At 52.3% G+C, this 15,886-nt stretch overlaps 6 protein-coding genes across 6 annotated transcripts, besides 1 other annotated feature; 4 read left to right on the top strand and 2 right to left on the bottom strand.

Moving 5' to 3' along the window:
• Positions 1–15,886: part of a sequence feature (contig 1.16 792..451587(-1)) that runs on past both edges of the window.
• ANIA_01054 (uncharacterized protein) lies at positions 546–2,001 on the top strand (the record flags this gene model as incomplete). The annotated part of the gene is made up of 6 exons (XM_050613241.1): positions 546–725; positions 788–870; positions 964–1,108; positions 1,148–1,213; positions 1,267–1,900; positions 1,961–2,001. 6 exons carry the CDS (start codon positions 546–548, stop codon positions 1,999–2,001), a joined length of 1,149 nt encoding a protein of 382 aa, XP_050469071.1.
• ANIA_01053 (putative nuclear RNA binding protein) lies at positions 2,233–4,703 on the bottom strand (the record flags this gene model as incomplete). The annotated part of the gene is made up of 2 exons (XM_653565.2): positions 4,632–4,703; positions 2,233–4,539 (listed from the first exon to the last, which is right to left on the bottom strand). The coding sequence occupies exons 1-2, from the start codon at positions 4,644–4,646 to the stop codon at positions 2,233–2,235; spliced, it is 2,322 nt and encodes a 773-aa protein (XP_658657.2). The 5' UTR covers positions 4,647–4,703.
• On the bottom strand, positions 5,166–7,779 carry veA (sexual development activator VeA). The gene is made up of 3 exons (XM_653564.2): positions 7,403–7,779; positions 7,157–7,342; positions 5,166–7,101 (listed from the first exon to the last, which is right to left on the bottom strand). The coding sequence occupies exons 2-3, from the start codon at positions 7,200–7,202 to the stop codon at positions 5,534–5,536; spliced, it is 1,614 nt and encodes a 537-aa protein (XP_658656.2). The 5' UTR covers positions 7,203–7,342; positions 7,403–7,779; the 3' UTR covers positions 5,166–5,533.
• Positions 11,812–12,106, top strand: ANIA_11291 (uncharacterized protein; the record flags this gene model as incomplete). Its single annotated transcript, XM_050613242.1, has 2 exons — positions 11,812–11,816; positions 11,929–12,106. 2 exons carry the CDS (start codon positions 11,812–11,814, stop codon positions 12,104–12,106), a joined length of 183 nt encoding a protein of 60 aa, XP_050469072.1.
• Positions 12,649–13,599, top strand: ANIA_10160 (TMEM53 family protein; the record flags this gene model as incomplete). The annotated part of the gene is made up of 1 exon (XM_050613243.1): positions 12,649–13,599. One exon carries the CDS (start codon positions 12,649–12,651, stop codon positions 13,597–13,599), a length of 951 nt encoding a protein of 316 aa, XP_050469073.1.
• ANIA_10145 (putative DNA repair protein (Rad57)) lies at positions 13,777–15,496 on the top strand (the record flags this gene model as incomplete). Its single annotated transcript, XM_653563.2, has 2 exons — positions 13,777–14,171; positions 14,227–15,496. 2 exons carry the CDS (start codon positions 13,777–13,779, stop codon positions 15,494–15,496), a joined length of 1,665 nt encoding a protein of 554 aa, XP_658655.2.

The following is a 15,886-nucleotide window of genomic DNA, read 5'->3' on the forward strand; positions in this document are numbered from 1 at the left end:
GGCTTTGGTTTCGCATGGTATCCGTACACGGCGTTTGTCTTCTTTGCATGGATTATTGGTCGTGGGCCTCCGTTGCATCACTCAAGACGTTCGGATAATGGCTACCGGTCTTTTGTTGTTCGCCGGCTGTCTCATCAGCGACGGTGCTTCTGTATCATACATAGTGGACAAAAGACAAAAAGATAGTCTCCAAGAAAAATGCTAAATGGGGCGACTAGTTGTCGTTCCCTACAAGCTGCATTCCTTTCTTTGTGCCGGCTTAGCATGGACTTGACTCACAATCGGTCATACAACCCTGTCTAAAAGGATAGCCTACGTAGCTTGACGATAGGTAACCCCTCACTCTGAAGCTTCTCTTCCCCTCTCCGCACTATGCCACCACACTTCCTCGGCCCAGAGCTTTCGTAACCGATTGTCAATAAACCCCTTAACTTTAAAAAGTCATGGTTCACCAGTCATCCCCGTACTCTTCATGCTCCCCATTATCTTTTCCACCCCCCCAACCGGACCGCAGAAGAAACCATCACGACAACACAATCCTCAAGATGAGCCCAACCGAACGCCTCTCAAAGGTCGTCGACGCCGTCACAGGTCGCGGAGCAGTCCAGGAACCCAATAATCTTCCCTGGGACCCCAATTCTTCGCGGTTCCCCTCCCGCAGAGAACTGCCGAAGATTCCTGGAGCCCCAGACGATGCGGCCTGGGTATGGGGGAAGGATGACCAGGTACTGTTCTGAATCCTACAAGGGCCTGAGCCTGTTGTTCCTGACAATTGCCTTGTTTCCAGATTGGCCGATTGAATCTCCTCACACCGGCCAGGGTTAAGGCCGCAGCCGCAGAAATCAAGACTGGGGAGATGGTTCGGTTGGAGTATGCATATCCCCCGTGTTCTCTCTTTCCCTACGTTGGTCTTTGCCCATATCCAGGTGATGTGCAAAAGATGTGCTAATAATAAGAAAAAAGCCTCCCTCTCGACGTGCCCAAGACCCCTTCGTTCGGCCGTGAGGTCTTCCAGCACAAGATCAAGCCGCTAGGCAGCGGTGTCGGGTATGATGATTTGTATACTATGAACACGCAGAGCGGAACACAATGGGATGGGTTTCGGCACGTATGTCAAGCTCCCATGTCCCAAGAATATGGTAAGTAGATAGATGCTAAGTATAGTCCTAAGTTCGCCCACCTGGGCTCGAAATGCTTCTACAACGGGGTTCGTGTCGCTCTGCCTCACCATACCGGGCTTCGGTCACCCGGTCACCCTCACTGAAGGATAAGACTGACAATACAAAGGCAACATCCGCCGACATCGAAGGTCCTAATCCCACAACCCGCTGCAGCATCCACCACTGGTCAACGCACTGCATCGCGTCGCGCGCAGTTCTACTAGACTACAAATCCTACGCCGAAGCTCATAACGTAAATTACGATCCCTACACCTCGCACGCCATCTCCTATGCGGACCTAGTCGCCTGCGGCAGATACCAAAATCTCGACATCCGACCCGAGTCTGCCGGCGGAGACTTGAAACCCGGCGATATCCTACTCGTGCGCTCGGGCTTCGTCCAGCGATACAATGAACTCACACCTTCGCAACGAGAAAGCGCAGCTCAACGTACTGGCGCCGACATTGCTTGGGCTGGACTGAAGCAGGAAGAGGAGATTTTGGACTGGCTGCATGATAGCTACTTTGCGGCTGTGGCTGGGGATAGTCCGACGTTCGAGTGTTGGCCTGTTAGCGCTACCGAGGGGGGAAGGGGATCTATTGGGTTTATGCATCAAAATATTTTGGCGCTATGGGGGATGCCCTTGGGGGAAATGTGGGATCTCGAGAGGGTTGCGGAGGTCTGTAAGAAGGAGAGGAGGTGGACGTTCTTCTTGACCAGTGCGCCGGCGAATGTTGTTGGTGAGTACCTTTCTCCGCCCAGTTGGATCTGGTCAGAGCTGGGCTAATGAGTATACGCAGGTGGCGTGAGTTCGCATCCTAATGCCACAGCCATCTTCTAGTTTGAACAATGCAGGACAATTTGTTGGAGAACTGGTGTTCAAGGGTAGTCGCGTGGAAAACGAAAAACATGTTCAAATTCAGTTCATAACTCGTGTACATTCGTGATTTGACAAATCATCAGTATCTTGTCGTTTCGCCCATTCCAGAAATCGAGCCTAACCCAGTTCCTTTCAACTGGAAGGCAAGCCTAAATCGTATATTGGAAAAACAACAAGCTATTCCATAGATAGTCAGAAAAACTCCTCAGGCCACTGAAACCCGTCAGTACCCTTTTTAACAGTCTTTCCATCTCTCTCCATCTGTTCCTTTCTCTTCCCCATTTCTCTGGCTAAACGACGATCAACCTTCGCCGCTGTCGCAGCCAAGTCTTTGGGTAGCGGAGGCACTGGCGGGATATACTCGTACCGCGCTTTTCTCCTGGTAGACATTGGGGCGGAGCTTGGCGTTGCAGATTCGTCATGTTGACCAGTTTTGATGTCTTGCTGCTGTGGCTGCTGTCCTAGTTTCTTAACGATACCGTTGGGGTGCTCGTCGCCCCCTAGCCCATCACAATGTTGATTCTCTTTGTCGTCGCCAAAACTAGGTCCAGGACTACGGCCACGGCCATGCCCGTGCGCCGGCGATGTCGTGGAGCGTAGATCTCCACGACCTCGTTTCATACGTAGAACTGGAGTGACGGAGCGATTGCGTGTCGTAGATCGCAGCGGTCGACTTACCGATGCCGGCGGTGACGCTCGATCTGCAGCCGGGGATGTGCTGGGATTGTTCTCGGCCGCTGGGCTTTGTCTCTGTTTCTGTTTCTGCTCCACGGACCCAGGGCTATCGCTGCGGGCATTCTTAGGGAGTTTTGGCTTTCGAGAAGGGGTTTTTATTGTGACCTCCTCCGCCGGTTCTGGGGTTGGTTTTGCTTCTGTATGGCCTGTGGTTGGATTCGTATTCTTATCCTGCAGTTGTTGGCCGTCGGTCTGTGGTAGGGGTGGGCACTGTTGTTGCGGATCGGACAGATCTTGTTCCTTTCTCGATTCGGGGTCCGGCGATTTGCGTTTGCGGGATGCGCTGCGGGCGGAAATAGACCTAGATTCAGACGCTCTGCGCCATGGTTTAGGTGGTTTTATGCGCGTTTTCCTCAAAAATATTTGAGATTGGTCTTCGGGCTCGGGGATCTGGAGTGTGTTTACTGGTAGCATTGCCGGTTGAGAGTCCTGAAGAAGTCTTTCCGAAGGTAGTGAGGGCAATTTGCCTGGGACAAATCTCCGCTGATACGGTCTTTCCTCGTTGAGACTGCTGCGCAGCAATAGCTCTTCCTCGCCCGCGAGTTCTCGCAGCTCTCGCTTTGCCCGTTCAAGCTTATCCTCCAGGTTACTGACTCGCTTCAAGAGCTTAGCCTGCCGCTGCATGTCCTTGCGAGACTTCTGGCGCCGAACTTCCGGGTCACGATTATCGATATGTTGCAGGAGAGACGACATGCCGTCTTGTTTCTTGATCGAAGGGATCGCTAGCGATGACTTGGCTTTCCGTAAATCCGGTAATATCGGACGCAGCGAGCTCCCATTATTAGCGTCACGGGTGGTCGCAGTTTGACTGGAGCTCTGTCGAGGATGATGGCCGAAGCCACTGTTACCGGCGCCCCCGTACTCCATCTTCTCTTGAATAGACTTCCACGTCTGATCCGGACAGCTGGCTCCTCCCGTTCCAGTCCCAAGGCTTTGGAGATATCTCCCCTTAACAGTACCTTGGTATCCAGACCGTTTGAGTTCCTCGTACGCCATCTCTGCCTGTCTGAGCCGGTCATTCGCACGCTCCTGCACCCGGTTGTCATCCTGAGTGTGAGAGCCCTTCCAGAACTCGGATACGCTGCCCCAACCACCAAACGGATTGAATGCGGACGCAATGGCTTTGCCGAAGCGAAAGATTCCCGCGCCGCGATTTGTGGACGCACCGCGAGCGGTGGTCTCATTGCGCGCTTCATCCGGAAAGAAGATACTAGGCGGCTTCTCGCTCACGGTATCGGCCATATGGCCCTCGACAAAGCGAGACCTGCGCCCAGGCCGTGCTCGTCTCGGTGATCGTGATCGTGATCCCGGCGAGGCATGCCTTCCGTAATGACTGAACCACCGCTGACGGGCTCCAGAAGCATACTGATGCTGCTGTTCTTCCCTTCGCCCAGCCGCCTCGATCTCTCTTTCCACAGACCGCCGCGGCCAATCATTCGATCGTCGCCTCTTGACTGAATGCGAAGACGGAGAGCAATCGGTCGTCACATCCACACGGACCGCTACGCCCTTGTGCTCATTAGGCAAACATTCTGGCTCGTCTGCATCGTCAAATTGGCCTGATACTTCAGAGAAGGAGTCGGGCTCAATGCTGCTGTGACTAGCGCTCCATTCTTGTTGCCGGGAGTAAGATGAATAGCTGGTGCTGCGGGCATTGGGCGAACGGCTGCGTGACTGGAGCGAGCGCTGGAGCTGGTGGTCTGCATCACTGTAGTTGATGTCGACGCTTCGGCTCGCAGCTCGAGAGGCTGAAGCAGAAGACATCTGATTGCTTGAGTGTCAGTCGATTCGTTTCGAAGTTGCGCAAGGGGTGGGACAGGGTCGGTTTCCAAGTAGTGAGGCAATGGGCGGCTGACCTCCGCAGTCCGCATCGATCGGATGCTTCTTTGGCTCTTTTTCTTCTCTTCTTGGCTCTTTTGATTCTCTTCCTATTCAATGAGATGCATCCGGAAAAATTATACGATGGAGACAGAGAGGGCTGTCTCCGCACGGGAGACGGGTGTGGGGGAGGGGTTTTGTTGTGCTGTTGTTTGTTGTTTTGGTGTTGTTGTCGCGCCAAGCAACAAAGCTCAAAGAACAGGGTACACAGTAGTCAGAAACAAAGCGCATAGGTAAAGCCAAGGACAATGTTTCTGTTATTATCTGCTCAACAACTTAAAGAGTCTACATTAAGTGGTGTTATTCATTCCATTTGGCCAGGTTGTTGTTATCGTTGGAATGCAGGTCGGCGACCGCTCCCAGGCACAGGCATTCTACGGCATATGCCTAAGTAGATCCTCATCAGAATCGGTTGGAGGATTATGGGTCTACAGAGTCATTAGGGAAGGAAGCTGAACCTGTGAATGACGTGTTCTTATTGCACACATCTATCCAGCCCAGTGTAAGAAAGGACCTCATTCAAGGCAGGTCATATATCTGAATTCATAGGAAAATTCCAAGAGTCACGTGGGAATGCCCAGAGCCCGGTTAGCTATGCTTATCGAGTCGATTGAACGATATCAAGCTCGGGATATATGAGGAATGAGACAGGACAAATGAAAGAAAAGAGGGTCGAACGTATAGGCAGGATCATATACAACTTTCGAAGAGTAAGAGCAAGGTATAACGTTGGACCTTTAATGTGGGAGTATAAATCAAAGGAGCCTTATTTCAGGCCGCAAGAAACTGATTGTCAAAAGCATGATCTTTTCGCCAGTACGCCGTTCCCTATACCAGAACCCGCCAAGAACTATGACAAATAAACGCCGGCAGAATTCTTTTAACGCATGGTGGCAGGCTTTGAGACCATCCGCCCGTTGGCCCGCTTATAAGCCATCTGGTCGGGGCCATCGAGAAGAGAAGATCTTTCATAGGACGGCCTGCGCTGCATTCCTCCAGGATAGGATTCACTATCAGGCCGCATTCCGTTGTACAACGGCCGGTCATCATGACCGAACGACTCTTCGTACGTCCGCTTCGACAACATCGAGTTGGTCTCCCAAAGTCGGGGACCAGGTTCATTCGCAGGGCTAGACCCAATAGCGCTCGACGGTTGGGACGTGGTCGATGGGAGCTCTGAGAGGCTCTGGATCGGCGGAAGAGACGTGATCATATTAGATGGTGTTTTCGACCTAGAATTTACAGATGGTTCAAGTGAATGGCGTAGAGGCGGTAGCGATGTTGTTTGAGATGGCTGCCCGTAACTCGGGCGCTCTGCTGAAAGTCGTGTCTGCGAACCCGGATAGCCCATTGAGGGCTCATACTCGCTTATGGATTGGTTTCGGCTGTGAGATATCGAGGAACGAGGAGAGTACGGGTGTGTCGGGGTAGTTGTCTGTTGCGGGATATGAGAAAGCTGAGGAGCGGGGTACTGAGTCTGCGTGGCACCGAATGACAAGTGCGACTGATACGACGGTGTGTGGAGTGGAGGAGGCGCAGCGAGAGGGACGGACGGCGGAGCGGGAGCGTGAGCAGAAGCAGGTGAGGGGGTGGAAGGCGGCAATGCAACCGGACCAGGCATCGGGATCGGAGCAGGAATCGGCGTAGAAGATGGAGCGGGAGTAGAGGCCATTGGGCGCTGATAAGGCTGGGCAATCGGTTGTCCATATTCCACTGCCGACGGACGGCGCGATGGATAGGAGTACGGGTCCATGTTTGTGCTGATGCTCGTTGAGCGAGGGCGTTCAGGAGCGTTGGCGTAGGCGTCTGATCCCGCATATTGATCAGGGCGCCGGTTGTTATAACCCCTTTCATTATCATAGTCGTAGTCCTCTGTTCTCTTGTCTCCGCGCCGTCTCATCCGCACATCGCGCCGGATACGGACACGGCAGCCCTGCTCCGCAATCATACGGCTGATGGGGGTGCTCGTGGTCAGCCCAGGGAACTTCTTGGCGCTGTAGACGATAAAGGGGTTCGAGATGACCTCCAGCCGGAACTCCAAGAATTCTTGCGGTGACGACAGTTTCCCAGGGACGGGCGACGGCATGGGCTGTGTCCCTTCGGTTGCGTCTTTGGGGTCCTTTATTTGCTCGAACAGGTGGAAGCTAAACCGATAAGAGCCCTCGTTCCGCACCGAAAGATCGGGGAAGATGAAGTATCCGGCTCGATTTGGTTTATCCAGGTATGCCACGCCAGCTACCGGGACGCCTGTCAGGACCGGCGAGCCTTGGTTTGTCATGAGTTTTCCAGTTGCGATCGGACGCTCGGGTTCTAGAGTGGCGAAGAGGAAGAAGTTGGCATTGTAGACGAACGTGATGTCGGTCTTATTGCTGTCGTCATGGGGATCCGATTCGAAGATGTTCAATTCAATGACTGGCGGAGGATCGACAGGGCGGCGGTCGGTGTGCGCTGTTCCAACTCACATTAGCCTTGTCTCCACGTCTGTCCAGTGCTGCCACCATACATTTCGAACCTTGACCACAAGCTCTCGCGCGCTTGGGCTGCTGCATAATATTCAATTTATAGGTAATCTTCTTTCCCTCGCGAGTGATCCGGCTGACGGAGTTCGAGTTCCCCGACTCGCCGAGCGGAGGTGGTGGTGCTGCAAGTGTAGCAATCTTGATGGGATAACACAAAATGCTCTAGAAGACTTGTTGCATTCCTTGTTAGAAAAGTCTGGCTAAGGTCGCAATTGTTGGTCCTAACTTACATCGACTAGAGTATATGACTCTGTTCGACAACTCGATGCGGGACAACGCACAACAAAGCGACTACAGCCGACCGCGAGTACGACTGAGACCTTCAAGGCGATACTTGTCGTCCAACGATGATTAACGAAAGGCAATTCAAGGAAAGGACACGGTGTGGAGAAAGATAAAAGAGGACAAGATGGGCTGGATGGGCTGGACGGGACAAACAGCCCACGACTTGTCCCTTTAGGGAGAGAAGGAAGGGGAAGGATAGTTTGGACGGACAGCGACCGCGCGGAGGAAGCGAGAGGCAGCGAGATGGAGAGACGGGAGGGGGGGAAGCAGGATAGAAAAGAGGGTCAGAAAATGGCAAAGTCAGGTCAGCCGTCTAGGTAAGGAAGACAACCACCTACTCCGAGTACGCAGCCTATCGTAACAACACCGGTGGGCGCCAGATAAATTTAACTAATGGATATTAAGTACTTTGGCCGGGGATGGATCGACCAGACCGAAGACGAGGATCACCAAGCTTCATTATGGCAACTGACATCGTGTAAACCGGATTATTACGAGTCTACAACTCTCAGGGAATTCCTTAAAAGCCTACTGTCTTTCAGTTGCCAACTTGCTTCTCTAATTCCCGCCATTTTCTGCTGTCTTTTTGAGGGGAGAGACACCTGAAGAATAACAAGGACGATAGTGGATAGTGGTGTGCTCCCAACCGGCGCAGTGGGTGCAGAAAGGGAGAAAGAAGTGGGGACAAGCGCCTGTTGATTGGATGCAAGGTATGCGGTAGAGTTCGATGGGCCGCTGTCGTGGGCCCGTGGCTTCGTCGCTGGGAATCTGGGTCTCAGACCTGGAGCAATTAAATTCAGGGATGATTGGTATAACCCCGATTGAGCAAGAATTTAATTAACTGACCCATCCACGGCTCGGCTAGTGTCTTGGCGAGGCCCGTGTTTCCGCCCATGACATTGACACGGCTGGCATGACGCCAGAGTAAGCTCCGAAACTAAACCTGAAACGATATAGCGGACGGCCATCGCCGAGTGACTAAGCGGGACGTGAGGAAAGCTATTCCTGATTAAGACTAGTGAGATTCAGGCCCCAGCCATTCAGCAATGAGCAGCGATGAGCGGCGCTTCGCTTGACTAGTTCTCAAATCTCGGTTCCCCCAGTCGGTAATTCCATGAATCCTCGAGGAACGAGATACAATGCATATTCTATAATCTGTAGACTCCAGTTGATAATCTTCGAAGGGCCGTCATCATCGAAGAGAAACCTGATCGTATAGTTCATTGATCGATTCATTATTTACTCAGCGTGGTAGGCAAACTGACTAGGCAAATTCTTGACAAATCATTGACGAGTCCGGCTTCCATTCCTGAAAGAAAATCGAGTGGCTGAGGCCGCCGGTCGCTTACAGGAGCCAAAGGTTATTTTGGCAGGGGAAGATCATCCTTTGGTGCAGGCAAGCAGGACTGCACGATTGCGATTGTCCGTGTCAAATTGAAGGATTACTGAGATCCGAGCACCCTGTCGTACCCAAGGCGGCGGATCGAAACGCATTATGCTTCCTGAAATTCGGTACATGGTACACCGCATTGTTGGCACAAATGGTCAGTGCGTGCATTTAGGTTAAGTTTTCTGTTTCCGTAGGTTCTTCCGGCAAATTATGGATCCGCGTTCTCCACAGCAAAGTCAAAGTGAGGCTGGGGGGTTCTGGAAGGGAAATGATAGGGAAATGATAGGGAAATGATAGGGACAAAGCGAAGTCAGTTTCGGAATGAACAGCTCATGCTCCAGCCGAGCGAGCTCTCGAAGAAGCTTGAACTGAAGGGGTTTCTAGGTTTCTAGAGTTCCTAGAGTTTCTCTATGGCGGCACGCTGTACAAGGAGTCAAAAAGGTCGCAATCGAGCAATTGGAGAATTCGTCTTACAAGGGCAACCCCCAAACTTTGTTCATTTCGCCTCCGATCTGGAACTGAACAGTGAGATTGGATTTCCTGGCGCAAATCTCGGATTCCGGATCATCTTCCCTACCAGCAGACGCCTGAAAGCCCCTTGAGACAGCGGAGAATTCCATCCAAGGAAAGCTCATCGTCACATACTTTCTTTTTTTCTTGCGGGATTTTCAGCAAATCTTAGCAAGTCTTGGGTCAAAGGCGAGACAGCCCCAGAGCACGGACAATAGGAATCAGACCAGGAGTTCACCAATGATCTCAATAAGAGGGCAAACCCCGAACCCAAGCCCATCGACAACTCACGACCAGGGTATACCCGCCAGCCAATGGTTGGTAATTCCTGTCCTGGCCCAGACTAGCCCCTCGCTTCAGAATCTCTCCACTATTTCGGGGCGGTCCGGCCAGGGTGGGCCTAGTGGATAACACTCGGTCGGCCATTGTAGACCTGGGACTGAGATGGCATTAGGAAAATTGGTCTTTAAAGACGAAAGGCACTCCAGTTTCTGTAGCTTTAGCATTCGCTGCTTATCAGTTCCTTGATGATTATCACAAGGTATAGCTGCTACGGCATTTTCAGTCTATTGGATGAATGCTGCCTTAGCGGTTTCGCGGTTTCCGCCAAGGTTCAGCTAATCTGATAGGGGGACGAATCCTATCCTTGCAATCATCTCTACCATTTGGGCGACAAGACCCTTCGCAGGGCTCAAGGATGAAAGAATGCAGGACTGCGGTCTTCGCCAGCTCCAGTAACCGCACTGTCGGATCGAGCTGACATGAATCCCCGTCTACTCCGGAGTACACGTCCAGTTCCAGTATTACCACTCCCGACAAATAGTGGCAGGACGCACTCGTGCAAACCCAATGGTTGGAACACGACCTCGACTAAACTTGCGCGCCTGCATACACTTTTCGAGGACAACCCATGGGAGTTCGGCAAGAGGTCGGCGAGCAAATTGACCGAGCAGCCACTCCACGCCCCAAGGGCGAAACGATTAGTCGAGCCAACCCATGCTTAGCGTCAGATGCCCTGCGGGTTGCGAGTGATCCGAATGGACGGTCGGCCGTATGTCAGTTGCTGAAGGCCAGATGTACTGTACATCAGCAGCACCCGCTGCCTCGTCCTCAGTACTTGTGGTCGCAGCTCGCGGAAGACTCACCATTGCTTTATGTAATCACGTCCATGCTGGCCAGCAGAGCCGTGGTAAATGCAATCTGGCACTCTTTTGACTGGTCGGCTCAGCCTCCGGTTACACGCCCGGTCGAAAGCTGAGTGATAATAGGGCTAATCCAGGCGCCAGCAAACCTAGGCTCCCGATCTGACTCAGAGCAGCAGGCTGTGCAAACTTTTGGTGGTTACATGACTCCTCAGCAGAGCGCAGAGGGAGGGGCGCGGCCCTCTAGCCACATATGCCTAGCCGCCGTTATCCCCCAAGACGGGCCGCAATGTGATATGAACAATTCTTCATATGTGATCTATCAAGAATCACTGCCCTCACTCGTCCGCACTCCATGGCTCTCATGGTTAGCGCATATCGCCCTCCTTGGCGGACTTCCACTGCTGCGTCAGGTCCCGGCTTCGGCCACTTTCCTATCTTGAGATGCAAGCCAGGACGCGCTCTTGTACCCCAACCCTTCGTCTTTTTGTCTAGCTGTCTCTCCGAGTTCTCGTAGTCCAATAACAGCTCTGGGAGGGTCACTCGTCATGCATTTGGACCGTTGAAGCTCTAACTTTTGTGCTCCGCAAGTAACCTTCCCTGATCCCCATACTTCGTCTTTTACGCTGCGACACAAATTTTTGGCCGTTCGCTTCTCTAAGCCGTCCGATCGCCCGGGTCCCGGGTAGGTCGAGCAGGCCGCTATCGCTCTGGGGCAGGTCACTCTTGCACCTGTATCACACAGTTCTCTTTCAGCAAGGGGCGCAAATAGCACGCCCGAATGCGGTGCGACCTCGAGGCTCTCACAAAATCTCACTTGAGCATTTTCGAGCCACCATCTAGCCCTCATCTCTATTTCCGGCGACCCGTGGTTACCGATTGGGTGGCTAATTTGGAGCTATTGCGGTCTTGTGTGGCCTAGTAAACAACAAAGAGTTTACCTGTAAACTGCTTGTTAAAATAGATCGTCATGCTGGTGCAGGTGAAGGCTTTATTGGTTAGACAACCTTAGTTCATGTGAAGGAATCTATCAGCATGTGTAGCTAGGCCGTGGAACCCAATTGACAATATGCCGGTCTTTATAGAGTCGATTCTGTTTCCTGATGCGGACGGAGCGGTCTGACAACTAAGCTCGTTTATATATATAGCGCGCGGGGAGAGCTTGCCGGGCATGCTCTGAGTTTATGCTTGAATTCGCTCTTTCATGGCAGAGACTAACCCGATCATCCGGATTGATAACGAGACCTGTAGGAATGAATGTTACTGTGTGGTTGTTCAGAGGAAGTCTTGATTACCTTGATCGCCCTGAGTCATGAGGTCAGTTCGGGTGTCAAAAGGTCGGCAAGCATTGTTCTTGCATATGGTCCAGAATTTGATAAACGTAGTAGATCGTTAGCTTGAATGAAATCTTCATGATAACTCTATACAGGGTCGTCGCTGCTGAGGTTGCAGTAGTCATCGTCCTCAGGTCGAGTGCATGGCCGAGTGAGCCCAACACTCGCTACCGACTATCAAGAATTCGGCGAAGAACCAAAACCTTTCATCACAATCAGATCCAGATCAAAGATCTTCAATCTGGCAGATATAACGGCTTACTAAGAGTATAGTAGCCGTGCATTCCAGAACACTGCACCTTGCCGTTTTGCTATAAACAGCAGACAACGGCGGATGGCCATCACCACCGCCCCATGCATGATCATTTCATGCTCGCTCTAGTCGACCATATCCAAAACGCAGGAACCATTTTGAAGTCCTCGCTTGCTTGTGTATCAACGGGCGGTGACACAGAGTGCTCATCTCGCATCTCAAGCTCAGAATAAAAGTTGGGATGTAGACCGGCTTCAATCCGGCATCTCACCCCCGTTGCGGGGTATTGAGGGCCTGTGGACGTCGATCAGTGAACTTGATAGTATATATCGTATGATTCCCTTCGCTGAAAACCGGGCACAGCTCACCAGCCTTGCAGCTTGCCGGGGCGGGGGCCGCATATTGGGTCGAGCTCCCAACTATGCGGTCAATAGCATTCTTGACAGATACAGCAGATGAAACTCCTTATAGCTGGTACTGTGAGATTGACCCATCAATTCCTCGTCCCTGAGCTCTTCTCAGCTAGCGTTGCCAACCACATACGACCAACTCGGGAAGAAGAATGAACTCTCTCTCTCCGCTAAAGCCCGCTGGCGAGAACATCTGGCTCTACGAGCCAACCACGACGGCTAACAAGCCCGTCCCTGATAAAGATCCAGCACTCATCGTCTTATGTACCTGGCTGGGAGGTGCGACGCCTCGACGGATATGCAAATATGTGAGCCACCATCGTCAGCTCTTTCCTGGGTCTGCCATCCTCCTTATCACGACCGGTATGATCGATATCACGATTCGCTCGATCAGCGCCATTCGGTCTCGATTGAAGCCCGCACGGGAAATAATTCGGCGGATTTTTGGGCTCTATGGGGGAGGCGCTGGAGGCGCTGAGAGGACCCCCAAAGGAGTGCTTTTGCATATTTTTTCCCACGGCGGCAGCAACATCGCCTTGCAGTTGATCCTCTCTATGCAAAATCCCAGGCACCCGAGCGGCATCCACAGACTTCCCTTGCAAGGGATCATCTTTGACAGTTGTCCCGGAGGCACCACTTTCATGCGCAATTATCACGCGAGCGTTCATTCCCTGCCGCATGCTCCTCCGCCTATACAGTTGCTGAGCAAAGCGCTGCTCTTCCCAGCTATAGGGGCCGTCACTGGACTTCAAGCCCTAGGGGTCATGAGTTCCATCGGCGAGATGCAAAAGCAGATTAATGATAGCTTGGTGATCTCTGCTCGCGTCCCGCGGTTATATCTCTTCTCGAAAGCGGATGTGACGATCTACTGGGAGGAGGTGCAGGCCCATCTTAACGATGCTAGAATCCGGGGCTACAATGTGTCTAGTGAAATATTCCATAAGAGCCCACACTGTGCTCTGATAGCTGAAGATGAGGAACGGTACTGGGGCGCTGTTCAACGGTTCTGGGAACAGATTGTGGAAGGCAATGCGCTGGCGGATATGATGACGGGTGAGGTCGCTTTAAGTGTCCCAGCGGGTGTTCGAGGAAGTAAATTATGATTATACTGCAAGAAGCTGTTTCGCAATGATCAGATAGCGCAGCTTCTATGCTCAATTAATCCCTAGGTAAAGTTCCTTTGTAGAGTCTAGACACACGATTCAGGTACTGAACGGCACCCCACATTAGAGTCGCCGGCAGAAAACATCTCTCTAACTTCAACCTCTCTCCTCTCTTCCATGGATCTTCTATCCATCCTCCCTGAAATTTCGATAAAATCGTTCTCCCATATCCTCCCGCCGCTCGAAAGAAGCAGAGTCAATACAGTCGACCTCATTTCGCTGGATACCCTCGAAATCGCGAAACGCGCCCACGTTCCCCCTGCAGACGTTCGCCGTTTAGCCAACCACGTCATAAAAGCCCTGCACAACGATGTCGGATTTGAAGAAGGCCCCCGTCCTGAGCAGGAACAGCCTGATAGCAGCCCTGACCTCGAATTACCGCTGATTTCAGGACCGCGAACGAAACTCGACCTATCGCAATGGCGCACGATTAGCACTCTTGACGCCGCCTTAGATACCCTGTTGAATGGAGGAATTGCAACCGGATATGTGACCGAAGTGACTGGTGAGAGGTATACACAATCTGGCCATATCGTCGAGGGGCATGGCTGATCCACTGCGCTGTAGCGGGAGCGGCAAGACGCAGTTCTTGCTTGGCCTGTTGCTGGCTGTGCAGCTTCCACCACCTCAGGGTGCGGGCAGAAGCGCGATATACATCTCTACGGAAGCCCCGCTCGCTACAAACCGGCTTTCCCAGCTTATCGAGTGTCATCCGTATTTGTCGACTCTTTCGCGCGAGCAGGCCCCTTCTCTGGGTAGGATTCTTTCCATAAACGCAATGGATCTCGAGAGCCAGGATCACATACTAAATTACCAACTGCCCGTGGCTATCAAGCGATACAATGTTGGGCTAGTTGTAATTGACTCTATCACCTCCAACTACCGGGCCGAGCATACGTCTCACGATCTATCCGGCTTGTCGACACGCTCGGGGGAGCTCGCCAAACTAGGCCAGATGCTGCGCAACTTGGCCGCGAGCGAAGATGTCGCCATTGTCGTTGCCAATCAAGTCTCTGACAGATTTGAGGGTGACGCTCCCTTGCCTTTTTCACGGGTGACCGGCGACCGGACGCCGATGTCTTCTCCCGCCACGCAACAACTACGAGACTACTACGTCGGATTTGACCGTGAGGCTGCCGCGTCGCCTTTGTCTCGAGTGCGGACATCAGAACCGGCTAACGCGGAGCTGAATCATCACACTCTCGCCGTTTCGCAGTGCACGCCGAGCTTCCCTTCTTCATCACCTCTGCCCACGCAAGATGACCAGCCGCAGTTCGATGGGTCATACCTGGTAGGCAACCCAGTACGAAATGAGATTCTCAGCTTGCAACATCAGCAGCGTTTCTTCACCGGATGGGGGGACTCTCCTCCGCCGTTGGCTCACGGTACGCAGCCTTGGGTCCAGCAATATACTCTTAAAACTCCGACGTTAGGCCTCGTCTGGTCCACGCAAATCGCATGCCGGATTGCCCTAAAGAAGTATAATCGGCCGGTGATCTTTGACGCGGTATTAGATCGCAATCCCACAATTCCTGTCCAGAAACTCACTTCCCAAGAACAAGACGAGCCATCTGAGTCTGAGGTTGCATCAGATGCGGCTTCTCTTCCTGAAGAGAATTCGACCCGCCCGAACAACTCTACTGCTACAGCCATGAAAAACGTGCCTACAGCGTCGGCTCCACAGATCATACACTCTACCGAGCAATCAATCCAGCGAACCATGAAACTGGTCTTTGCTCCATGGGCCGGAGGATCTGCGCCTCTATCGTCTGAATTCGGAGATGAAGTGGAGTTTGAGATCTGGAAGGGAGGTATCAAGGCCGTTAAGAGAGAGTAAAGCAGACGATGTTTACATGCCAGTCCGCTTTATGGTCTGATATGTGCGGCAAGGCTCATAGCTGGAGCTATGTACAAGTCTCTGTACAATGCACCAGTTTTTACAATCACATGTCCCGAACCTAGGAAGACACAACTGCCTGAATAACATCGGCCTGGGTCATTTCTCAGCAAGAGATCAATTCTTCTAGACTTACACTTCGGCATCTCAATATAGTGGATCCCAGGTTGCTGTTTGATTGGCCACTCGGATAACGTCGCTTTCAGAAAATGCCTCGGCTTCCCCTCGGCCCCAGACTGCGAGCATAGTCAAGAGGCAACTCCTCATGTCTTCTCGTCCATCATCCTTTCTCCTCTTCATTCTCATTCACTTTCATCCCATCACTAAAAG

This window comes from Aspergillus nidulans, chromosome VIII, assembly GCF_000011425.1.
Source record: "Aspergillus nidulans FGSC A4 chromosome VIII".
In the NCBI taxonomy this organism is placed as follows: domain Eukaryota; kingdom Fungi; phylum Ascomycota; class Eurotiomycetes; order Eurotiales; family Aspergillaceae; genus Aspergillus; species Aspergillus nidulans.

Bases quoted from the DNA above. Each gene is read 5' to 3' on its own strand.
- veA (XM_653564.2), bottom strand. From the start codon at position 7,202: ATGCAGCAGCCCAAGCGCGCGAGAGCTTGTGGTCAAGGTTCGAAAT. The intron at 7,102-7,156 runs GTATGGTGGCAG...GAGTTGGAACAG, and splicing joins TTGTGGTCAAGGTTCGAAAT to CGCACACCGACCGCCGCCCT.